At 41.3% G+C, this 12,746-nt stretch overlaps 1 protein-coding gene across 2 annotated transcripts in view; it reads left to right on the forward strand.

Moving 5' to 3' along the window:
* The first annotated feature begins 5,757 nt into the window (after positions 1-5,757).
* The window catches only part of DNTT (DNA nucleotidylexotransferase), a 28,852-nt gene continuing 21,863 nt past the window's right edge, over positions 5,758-12,746 (forward strand). For both annotated transcript variants that reach the window (XM_055300428.1, XM_055300429.1), the window contains exon 1: positions 5,758-5,960. In XM_055300428.1, coding sequence (XP_055156403.1) covers positions 5,758-5,960 — 203 coding nt within the window. The remainder of the gene's footprint in view (positions 5,961-12,746) is intronic.

The raw sequence follows: 12,746 nt of genomic DNA on the forward strand, positions 1-12,746 counted from the left end.
TTGAAAGGAGGAACAGTTGGTATGGAGGTATTTCAGAAAGAGCAGACCTTCTTGTCCCCAGGACCACACCAAGAGCCTGGAATTCTAGGAAGGTCCTCGAAAGGCCTGATTACTGTATAGTGTGGTCCTTCTCTTGAGCTTCTCCTCTAGGAAGTGCAGGGCCCTGGTCCTCTCTAATCTCTGCCATGGCTTTAGTGTAGATGCAGTAACATGCCATTGACTAGGCATCTCCAGAACCATCAATGAGCCCTTAGCTTGATCCTGGGCATAGCAGGAACAAGAATCCTCCCCCAAAATCCAAATTCCCAGTGCCCCCCTTGCAATTCCAAACCCTGATGTATTTAAGTAGACCATGTGACTTGCTCTGACCAATGGGCTATGACCAGAAGTCATGTGTATCATTTTTGAGACAAAGCATTTAATTGCTGACACAAGACTCTCCCCCCTCCACCCCCGCAGTGTCCTCTTCTCTGCCACAGTGATCAAGACAATCTCATGGTCCAGGCGGTACAGGTACAAACATATGAAGCCTCCATCAACTTGAGTCTTGAGTGAAGAAGAAGTCTCTACCAAAAAGTAGCATAAGAGAAAATAAACTTTTGTTGTGTTAAGCCGCCGAGATTTGGGGCTGATCAACCCATATAGTGGACGAAGGGTGTGCTCAACCCCTGGTGCAAATAGCTCCAGAAGATAATGGTTTGGTAAGAGGAAATTAATTAACTCCTGCCATTAGCAGCAGTGCCAATGAGAATACCAAGAGCAACCGACCTTTGTACAATAGTGGTTCATGATTTTTGAGGCACTTTCATGGGCTTGATTCAGTTTAGTTCTTGAAGTAACAATGAGACTTTGGTATACTCAGGCCTGTTTTAAGGTGAAGCTAAAGGGTTTTACATCTCCCTTCCTCAAACCATGACAATGGTTTCAGCTCGCATAACTGTCATCCTGGCACAGGCCACATGATACCACTGAAAAATACCCTCAGAGGCAGGAAAAATACCCTCAGAGGCAGGAAAAAGGACATAGAAGCCACAGAGTCCCTCTCGAGAATCAGCTCCAATAAGTTATATAAATCAGGCAGGATTATACAGGATTATACAGCCCCTCCCATTCCTCAGTGAAGTCTTGCCAGGCAGTGAGATAGGGCTTTCGCACAAAATATAAAAGTATCTCTCAAACCTGTGCTGTGATTATCAGAAAACATGTTCACCTGCTACTTAGCTGACCCCAGCAACCTCACTATCTTTGAACCATAGTTTTCACTAAAGCCATGGTGTCAACCTAACATAATTTTTGAAGTCATTTGTTTTTGTGGTGGCAAATATGATTCATGTTTATTACAGCAAATTTTTAAATACTTCTAGCACAAAGACAAGAAATATAAATCATGCATAAACTGACAACCAGTGATATCTACTATTATATCAGGCTTGCCATATATTTTTCTAGTCTTCTCTGTCAAAATTGATGCCATACAGTAACTACTATTTTGTACACTGATTTTATAATTATTAGATTGTGACCATTTACCCATGTTTTAAACCTTTTTTTTTTTTATGATAGTCACACACACACAGAGAGAGAGAGAGAGGCAGAGACACAGGCAGAGGGAGAAGCAGGCTCCACGCACCGGGAGCCCGACGTGGGATTCGATCCCGAGTCTCCAGGATCGCGCTCTGGGTCAAAGGTAGGCGCCAAACCGCTGCGCCACCCAGGGATCCCCTAAACCTTTTTTTTTAAAGGTTTTATTTATTTATTCATGAGAGACACACACACAGAGAGGCAAAGACACAGGCAGAGGGAGAAGCAGGCTCCATGCAGGGAGCCCAATGTGGGACTCGATCCTGGAACTCTAGGACTATGCCCTGAGCTGAAGGCAGATACCTAGCCACTGAGCCACTCAGGTGTCCCCATTTACCCATGTTTTAAAATATTTTCGCATGATACGATTTTTAGTGGCGGCATAGTGTCCTATTATTCTTTATCACACTACTCCCCTACCCCCGTTATTAGACATTCATGTTGTTTCAAGTCTTCTCTGCAAGATATTGCAATGAACATCTTAGTGCATTCGTATTTGTCTCTCTTTCCTAAAAAAAATAGAAAAGCTTGTTCAGGGGATATGGACGTCTCAAAGTTTTTTTGTCAAAGTTCCTTTTAGAAAAAAGTATGCTGCTGAAGTGTAGGTGGGTTCTCATTTCCTATGCCTTGCTTTAATTGGACAGTGTACCAGTCAGGGCCCACTTAAAGAAAAAGGAAAACACACAAGGTATTTCAACAGGAAGAATTTTCTATCAGAGATTGGTTCATCAGGTATTGGAGGACTGAAAAGCAGAAGAAGACCGAGATAACTCAGAAAGAGTAACTGTAGGAAGCATGGCTCACCCCTAGGGCTGTGGGGACAAAGGGACCCAGCTGGGATTGCTGAGCCTGCACACGTGGAGCAGGCAGTCTCCGTGGAGCTGGAACACAGATCTCTGAGGAGGGGGCACTGCCTGTAGCTCAGAGTCAGACTCAGACCCCTGAAACGGACATGTTCCTGACTGGCGTTGGTATCTCTGAAGGGCATGATGAAGCTACATCGGGTTGTGGGAAAAGAAAAAAAAAATCTGAGTCACTCAATGGGTTAAGTATCGGCCTGGATTTCAGCTCAGGTCATGATCTCATGGGTTGTGGAATGGAGCCCCGTGTCAGGCTCCCTGCCCAGTGAGGAGTCTGTTTCTCCCTCTCCCACTACACCTCCCCCTGCTCATGTATTCTCTCTCTCTCAAAATAAATAAATAAAATCTTTTTTTAAATGCTGCGGAATGGAACCAGCTGCTGCAGCCAGAGTGAAAAACCATTACTAAGAAGACCCTCAGTATATCAGCAAGCCAACCCAAAGGATGGAGACCTTCCCCTCTGTCCAGCTTTGCAGTGCCCCTCTAGTGCCCCCTACTGGTAGAGTCTAGCATGGAGTCAGCTGTCAAGGAGAAATGGCGATTGCACCATCCATCCCAGCCCCAACCTCATAGATCCCATCACAGAAAGGTAGATTGGGGGCCGAGAGACAACAGCCTGATGATCGGACAACCATCATCGCATTTTAAATTTGTGTTGATAATCTTCTCAATACCAGTGATTCAAAGCAGATTAAGTAAGACAGTGATTAACATTGTGTTGGTAACATGTTCCCATCGGTAACATTGGGTAACATTAACATCATCTTTTGATGATTTAGTAGTTTTATGAAACATAAAGATCTGATTTCAGATAAAACTGGCTCTCCTTTAAACGCAAAACACCAAATTACTACCAACTGATATTTATTTGAAGTGTGTCCTCTGTGCCAATCACTCTGCTCAGCAGGTTGTAAGGGTTATCTCAGTCCTCGGTTTACAGAGAGGGAGATCTGAGGCTTTGGGAAGAAAGCACCGTGCTTAAGGTCACAGCTCAAAAACGTGGAGTGGGGATTTTTGCCAGCAGCCAGCTGTCAATGCCAAGCTCTCAGCCGTGTCTCTGTGCTGGTTCCCAACCCCTTTGCCATGTAGGTGACACACCTGTTCTTCCTCTGGCCTTGCACAGAGGGATAAGCACAACAACCCCAGTCTCTTGCAAGAGTCTTTTGCTTCCCCATGCTGTGGGGCACTCAGTAGTTAAGACTGTGTTCTCACACGGAGCACTCAGTACTTCAGTAACCAAACACCTGATGGTGAGGTCCAGAATGGGTTCGAGGCACCAGATTTTTGTCTTATCAAACAATCACAGAATACTGGAATTGCATTAAAGATGCTTACCAGGGATCCCTGGGTGGCGCAGCGGTTTGGCGCCTACCTTTGACCCAGAGCGCGATCCTGGAGACCTGGGATCGGATCCCATATCGGGCTTCCGGTGCATGGAGCCTGCTTCTCCCTCTGCCTGTGTCTCTGCCTCTCTCTCTCTGTGACTATCATAAATAAATAAAAATAAAAAAATAAAAATAAAATAAAATAAAGATGCTTACCAGATGTTTGAGTCCCTCTGTAACATCTCAGTGAACAGCTGTTTGGATTCCATTTGAACACTTCGTATAACCTGTAATATCCCACTGTACCATGCAGTCGCCCTGTGTTTTTAGATAGCTCTAGTTAATAAAAAGTTCTTATTTGCAAAGAGTTAAAATCTATTACTCTATAAGTTCCACCTAAAATTTCTGATCTTGCTCTCTTGGACAATACAATTTTGCAAGTGCCTGAAGGCAACTGTCATGTCACTCTTCCCTAGTGTTGTGGTGAGGAGCTCATGTGCCTTTGGAGGTAGCAAGAGTCTCAAATAATATAGCCAATAAGGGAGCAGAACTTTGATTTTTATTAGAGAAGACATGCACAGAAGAAGGCTTCTCGTAGTAAGAGTACAGGTTTTTAAAGCAGACAGATCTGAGTTCAAGTCCTAACTCGATCATTTCCTACCTATAACCACTTACTAGCTCTGTGACCTTGCATAAGGTGTTTACCTCAGCAAGGATGCTGGTAACTACCAGATAGTGGCATTATGAGGACTTAATCAGCTAAGGCTTGTAGGTGCTTGCCTTGACCACATAGTAGATGCTCAAGAAATGAGATCTATAAAGTACACTGATGAGAGACACTAGTTTTATTTTGAACATAAGTTGTGAAAATATCTTTTTATGGCAGTAACTCTTATCTAAATATCATCCCATTCCATCTCAAAATATCAATTTTAGAGTTACGTGATAGACTTTTGTCTAGGCAACCTTAGTCCACTAAAAAACTGAGCTATATAACATTTGGAGTCTGGAAACCTGAATTTAAGACCTGGTTCTGCCTCTTACTCTGTGATCTTGAGTAAATTGCCTGAGCCTTGGTTTCCTCACTTACAAAATGTACCAACATAGCTAAAATGTCCATCATGAACTACTGTGGAACAATTAGAACATAGAGCAATATGGGGAGGTCGGAAAACATAGTTTTGAGTGAAAAAGTGATCAGCAAAATGAGAAATGTAACAATGCCATTTATGTAAAATTAAAACAACACACAATGTATAACACCCATGGAAACTACAGAAATCCAATGTATTATAATGATTGACTGAAAGGAAGAGAATGCAAGCAAGTTGGAATGTTAAAAAGGAATCAGGGCAGCCCGGGTGGCTCCGCGGTTTAGCGCTGACTTTGGTCCAGGGTGTGATCCTGGAGACTCGAGATCGAGTCCCATGTCGGGCTCCCTGCATGGCGCCTGCTTCTCTGTCTCTGCCTCTGCATGGCGCCTGCTTCTCTGCCTCTGCTTCTGCGTGTGTCTCTGCCTCTCTCTCTGTGTGTCTCTGATGAGTAAATAAATAAAATCTTTAAAACAAAAAAGGAATCAAAAATAAAGACAAGAGGGGTCTTAATAATGAATGAATGAATGAATGAATGAATGAATGAATGAATGAATAATGAATGGATAGATAGATGCTAACATGGGAGTAATGGTGCTTCCCTACCTTCCTCACAAGGTTATTTTGAGGATCTGGTAAGAATATGCACAGGAAAGCAAAGTTAATTTACTGTTTCCATTATGATTTCCACATTGAACAAATAAGCTGAACAGAGATAAATATTCTCCATTGCTCTTCAGCAGGAAGCTGTCACCATGGCAGAGCCCAGGAAACCTTGCCCTGGTAGGAGAATCTACTAGTAAGATGACATCAGAACTCTTCGTGAAGAAGGGCAGGCTCTCCCTCATTTCTGGAGACACCACTTGATGGCACAGATAGAAGCATCAGAAGTCTCTTCCCATGGATCCTTTGCAAATGGCCCACTCAAGCCCTCGGAAGAAGAGGCCCAGGCAAATGGGTGCCCCAATGCTTTCTCCACCTCATAACATCAAGTTTCAGGATTTGGTCCTCTATATTTTGGAGAAGAAAATGGGAACCACCCGCAGAGCCTTCCTCATGGAGCTGGCACGAAGGAAAGGATTCAGGGTTGATAATGAGCTCAGGTAGGACATCACTGATTTCACTTTGTGAATAAGCAGGGCTTTTGTGAACAGCTTCTTTGGAACCCAAGGAACCTATGTTTTCTTCCACATACAGAAGAGGTGATGTTCCCACTGGGAAAGTAGGTTTGAAATCAAAGAACACATTCGAGCCAACTAGTTTGGGGAAATAAAATGAGTGAGTGGTACAATTATATTGAAACTAGTTGGCACCAAAATATAAGGTTATTTCAGTTGTGGATTGGTGTTTTTTTGTTTTTGTTTTTGCCTCTCACCATTATGAGATGTGGTATCCAGGGATCATAACAGAAACTTAATTGGAAAATTTAATGCTGATAGCACTCAATTTTATTCCTGACTAAATTGAACAAACCCCACTGAGTTCAATCAAAAGATGTCAGCTACCCTGAGGCAGAAAGAATGGTTTGATTCCTTGGCAATTAAGCGAAATACCTGGCTGTGCTGAGGTGACCAGTGTCTGTGGTGGGCTAGGAGGAGTGACTGTAGCTGGCTCTCCATCGGCACTCAAAAGTGGCCTTGATAATGCTTTTCCAAAGATTGGTCCCAGTGGGGTTTACAGAGGAATGCTGGTTAGATTCAAGGACAGCTCTGTCCAGGGCTGGTAGACATGCTGCTGAGACTGATACAGTCAGACAAAAGTTTGCCAGACAAAAAGACAACTGAAGCCACCTCTTAGGCCACCCAGACTCATTCACTCACAACCCCACTCATCCCAGCAATTAGACTTGTTGTTTTTCTAACTGTTTTTCTATCAGCTGTTCATTGGTCTCCAATGGCTGGAAGAGAAGACAACACAAAATCCAGAAATAAATGGTATTAAAACCTTGACATAAGTAATTCCAAATGGAATGGCTAGGGGCTTGCAGTGGATAAAGGATAATCAATGCAAGTGGCTGGCATTAATTGTCCAAGAAATAGATTGACCACAACTTTCTCAGGAAAAATTGTGAGAATTATATATGAAAATAAATTTGTATTTGAAAATACTTTTAAATATTTAAATATTTAATACTAAATATTGTATATTTAATATGTTAAAATATTAAAAAATAAATTGGATAAGCATTTCCTGTTGAAGAAATGCCAACTTCAAATTGCTAGAGAAACACATGTAAGAAGTCAATAATAAGATATTATAATTTTCAAAATACTCATAATTCATTTGAAGAGTCAATGTCACAGAAACATTTTATTTTTTTTACTAAAATGCCCTATTCAGAAATTCCTGAATCTCCCGTGGTCTCTCTCCCATGTGATTTTTGTGTGTTCTCCTTTATCTCTCTCTCTGCCTCTTGCTTATGTTTTAACCCCCTATCTCATTTGGGATGTTAGGCCCCAAATCTCCACATCCCTTCCATGGAATTATAGATTTAATCTATCTGCTAAATCTACCTAATCTTACGACTGACATAGTATGTTGGAATTAGGTGAAGAAAAGATGACACAGGTAAGAGGCCAAAACCCAGAAATTTTTTAAAAAGGAAATTAAAAAAGAAGAAATGAAAAGCTTCAGCAAATATGGAACTGCTTTTTGTGATAAAGAAATTTGACAAGGGCAAGGCAGGAAAGCAACAGCCAGATGGTCAAAGTACCACTTACATAGAAAGCTCGTGGTTGAAACGTCCACACTTCCAGCAAGGACTGCCTAGTTACAGGCACAGCTACGAATACAGACATGGGGGCTGAGGCAGGTACATGGAGAGACACGGGAGGCAAGTTTCTTCTTTTGGCAAGAGCCAGAGAGGAAGTTCCGAGCGTCCGATGCCTGCTGCCAAAGACCAAGCCCAGCTGGTCAGGCTCTGGAGGAAACTGGTGCATGGCAAGCAAACTGCTGCTCTGTGTATGATGGTGGCAAAGCTCCCAGGCTGGCAGCCCAGAAGACACATTAAATACAAATGTGTTCTATAGCACAAAAATAAACCACAGGAAGTAGAAGTCCTAGCTCTCAAACGGAATTTCTGCGCATAGATACGTAGCCTTTAATTGGAAAGGGCAATAGAAATTGTTGTAGGGGGAAATCTCTAGGTAAGAAATTTAGAGACCTCCAATTCTGGCTCTGACCCTTCCCAGCCATGTAGTGTAGGACAAGACATCCTCCCCACTCTCTGACCTTAGTTTCCTGAAAAATAGTTTGTTCTATCTGAGCTAATCACCAAATGTAATGATGGATGTCAATGTGCTCTGGTAAATTAAAAACTGATATAAGGATGTAAAGTGTGACTGTTTTCTTGTTAATAAGCTGGATCCACTGACCATTATAGAAAAACCCAAATGGGACGATTCTGTCTCCATTATATGAACTAGGTCAAATGATAAAAACAAACAGAACAAAGACAGGAAGGAAACCCATCGAAATGTTGCAAGTGGTTATTTTGTGAGGAAGGGGTTAATAGGAAGGGATATGGTTGCTTTTATTCTGTGTTTTCCAAATTTTTTTACAATAAAGTATATATTTTAAATAAAAATAAAGAAAGTTGATTTCTAAAAGAAAAGATACTTCTTAATAGTGAAGACTATACCTTCCCTTTCTGGTATATAAAAACCAAAGCAAGAGGAGCTTAAAATATGTATATATAATTTAAATATATATATATATTATATTTTATATATTTAAACTATAAACTATATATATAACTATATATAAACTATATATATATAACTATTTAAACTATAAACTATATATAAACTATATATATAACTATATATATATATTCACACACTCTGGATATAGGCAGCAATCTCCATAGTTTCTACACCTTGAGGTAGAGGATTACAGTTGAGGAAAAATCTCTTACTTTACCTGTATCTGAACCCATAGCTTAGAAATGATGTACCTAAATCCATTGAACTATTCTGGAGTTATTTCTTACCCCAGCATATGTGCACTGTATCCTTATATTTGGAATGGGTTTCACTTTCATGTTATATTTATATTATGTTATATGTTATATTAATCGGACATTGACATGCTATTCAATGTCTGATAGAAAGCTGGGTCTTAAAATAAAATTCAGGGGAGACGCCTGGGTGGCTCAGAGGTTGAGCATCTGCCTTCGGCCCAGGGCGTGACATCGGGGTCCCTGCATGGAGCCTGCTTCTCCCTCTGCCTATGTTTCTGCCTCTCTCTGTGTGTCTCTCATGAATAAATAAATGAAATCTTTTTTAAAATAAAATAAAATAGAAATTAGAGGAGATGTCAAGTCATTTGAGGCATTTTGCACATTCATGAAAAAGATACCGAATTTTATTCCATGGCCAACATTCTAAATTTTAGAGAACTTTGAAATCTTCAAATTATCTGGGACAAGCCAGAGAAGGATGAGAATCTCTAGTACTTGTCATGTTCTTATTTCATCCCTAGTTCTAGTTCTTTGAGCTATTTTAAAACTCTGTCATCAACATTCCTCCGTGAACACAATAGTGAAGCTCATTATGTCTTGACCTAAACTGCTGAAGTCGGAGAAGAAAGAGCTGTGGCTAGAACCAGTCATATCTACTGCTGGAACAGTAGAAACCCACCGGATGATACATTTGTCCTGCTCAGACTCCCTTAATTCTTCCACAAGGGTACCTTTGAAACATACTGTCTGATGAAAGCAAGATGTACCACAACCTTAAATCCTTTCTCCCTGCCCCTTTCTGCATCTAAGACCTATGACCTCCAGAAACCCTGCCAGAGGACAGAACTTCCTCTCCAATACGTGGATGTAATTAATCTATGGCATAGGGCTGGCCCCAGCTCAGCCACTTGGATTTACTTCTAACCTCCTCCAACTACTCATCTCTGGTTCCACAAAGTCAAGGGCATCAGGGGGCCATCCTGTAGACAACCCGCTCAGACTGTTGACATTTTTCTTATACATAGTAGCTTCAGGAAATATGTGCTCAAAGAATGATTCATCTGGTGAATATAAAACCAACCAAAGGAACTTGTGTCTACCAACATTAATTTTTAAAAAGATTTTATTTATTTATTTTGAGAGAAAGAGAGAGAGCAAAAGCAGAGGGAGGGAGAAGCAGACTCCCTGCTGAGTGGGGAGCCTGCTGAGGAGCTTGATCCCAGGATCACAGGGTAGGATCACCAGGATCACCACCTGAGGCAAAGGTAGATGCTTAACTGCCTGAGCCACCCAGGCACCCCAACTGTTGTAATTAATTTATTTCTATGATGCCCCAGGAATACTTTTGTAATCAGCAAAATAATGAAGACTTTTTAAATTCAAGAACATGCATTGTAAGCTCTAGTCCCTCTCTGGTCCACATTAAGTCATGTTTCAGAATCTGTGGACTTTAAGTTACTGTTCATAATCTCATATAAAGTGGGAGCAGGGGATCCCTGGGTGGCTCAGCAGTTTAGCACCTGCCTTCAGCCAGGGGCGTGATCCTGGAGTCCCAGGATCGAGTCCCAGGATTGAGTCCCGGGATTGAGTCCCAGGATCGAGTCCCAGGATCGAGTCCCACATCAGGCTCCCTGCGTGGAGCCTGCTTCTCCCTCTGCCTATGCCTGTGCCTCTCTCTCCCTCTCCCTCTCTCTCTCTCTTCTCTCTGTCTCCCGTGAATAAATAAATAAAATCTTTTAAAAAATAAAATAAAAAAATAAAGTGGGAGCAAAAAAAAAAAAAAAATCAAAGCAAGACCCTCTCAGTCTTAAGTATATCAGAGCTGGAAATAGAAACCTATCTACTGGTGCTAGTAAAAGTGAGATAAAACCAAATAAAACTGCTTTGATTTTTTTATGTCAGGGATTCTGAAACAGATCAGTTGCTAAGAGAAATTGGCAGGAGGGTTTTCAAACAGCTCAGTTTAACTGTAAATTACTATTTAAAATCATTGTTTGCAAGATAAGTCCTACATTAGATGGGAAGAATTGGGAATGACCTCTCTGCAAAAAGAAAACAATTTTAAAGACAAAGATATAAACAGGTGACCATCTGGGAAGGCTGGGGAAATCAGATTGGGGGGTCAGTCTGTCTCCAGGCAAAGAAGGGTGGCGCCTCTTGCTTCATGAAGAATTTTTCTAAGTACACTATTAGGCAGGACCAACTGGGAAAAGAAAAACAGCTATAGTGAGAATACAAGTATCAGAAAAAAAATAAGAACCAAACTTTGTGAGTTAATTCTATAACTCAGGGCTTTCTGAACATCTGAGTGCCGCATTCATGATTGTTATAATATTTTTTCCACATGCGTTATTATAGACTTAATGTGTTTCCTTCAATTGTCTCTAAGATGAATTATTACAGATAATTTAGCCTTGTCCTAAGGAGTAATATAAAAACCGTGATACCCATAAAAACCATGGGTCTGATATGCCTAATTTTAAAATGTAAATATAAAATGTAGATATAAAGAAGATATAGATATAAAATAAAATGTAGTTATAAAAAGATACGTATTTTTCATGCCCAGTTGTGTACCTGCTAAAATGATCTCATGTACCTACGGAGAATTAAGTACCACATTGGAAACGTGGCTGTCATTGAACGCAACGTCCAGTGTGGGGGAAGTTAAAGAGAGATTTTTCTCTCCAGCAGCATTTCTCAAAGTATAATTCTTGGGCTGTCGAGTGGTTTTGAAATATGGTCACTCTCAAGGAGAGGCAAGGACTATTGGCCTTGCATCTGGGAGAGCTTGTGACTCTTTCAACCAATAGAGTGACAGTGACTTTTGATGCTGGGTCACAGAGGTCCCTGAGACTTCTACTGCTCCCTGGATCTCACACCCTCATGAAGGAAGTTTGAGTCCTTTCTGAGAGAGGCCACGTGAAGTTGCCTAGGTTGATAGATACGTCTGAACCCAGCCCCACTGCCATACTCACCAAAGTGCCAGACATGCCGAGCCCTATGGAGCATCACACCTCCATTGTCACCATGCCCAACAGCTGCCTGAATTCTTGATCCACAAAATTGTGAGATATAATAAAGTTGTTGCTTTTTTAAGCCATTACATTTTGAGAGAGTTGATTATGCACCGATGAATAGCTAGAACTGGCTACATTAGAATTACCAAGGGAGCATATTCCTGGACTCTAGGTAAGATTTACTGGATCTGAATCTCTGCTAATTGGGTCCAGGCTTCTTGGGTGTCTCTGGTAGACACTAGAATTTAGTTCCTTTAGAGCTATTGATTAATTAATTCATATAATCATCCCACAAAGATCTATCTATGCCCTGTTGCTATGAATCTGGCCATGTTTTGGGCATCAGGCATAATTATCCCCCAGATGATAACCAGGTGGATAATAATATGGTTCCTGCCCTCAGGGACACCAAGAAGCAAGCCAAGCACATTTCAGTTGAACACTTGTTGGAGGAGAAGACCTTGCATCTTTTTCCCTGTGAGAAGTTGAGGGACAAATCCTAGTTCAGAATTGTTATAATTGGTTACAGCCCTCCCAAACCTAGTCCAAGGCATCAGTAATTGGCCCTAGCTAAGAAACTAGATGCACTTAAAGAACTGAACTCACTGATATTTCTGGAACAGCCATTTCAGCAGCACCTTGGTGTCTTTGGAAGAGGTCTGGGGCTGCTGCCTGGTGCTTCTGTTGCCTTTTAGTACAAGAAGAAAGCCCAAACCTGGGACTGGTGCCAAGACAGATACCACCTCAGCCCCAGCCCCAGGTTTTGATTTTGAAAATGACATTCATGTGCATTTTTCTTCCACGGTAGAAAGTGGTGATAGTTCATGACAGAAAATGGGAAAATATAGAAAAAAACTTAAACACCACCTCCCTCCGAGGTCTAACCACAGTTTAGTAGAACGTTAAAG

This window comes from Nyctereutes procyonoides, unplaced genomic scaffold (genome assembly GCF_905146905.1).
Source record: "Nyctereutes procyonoides isolate TBG_1078 unplaced genomic scaffold, NYPRO_anot_genome, whole genome shotgun sequence".
NCBI classification, from domain to species: domain Eukaryota; kingdom Metazoa; phylum Chordata; class Mammalia; order Carnivora; family Canidae; genus Nyctereutes; species Nyctereutes procyonoides.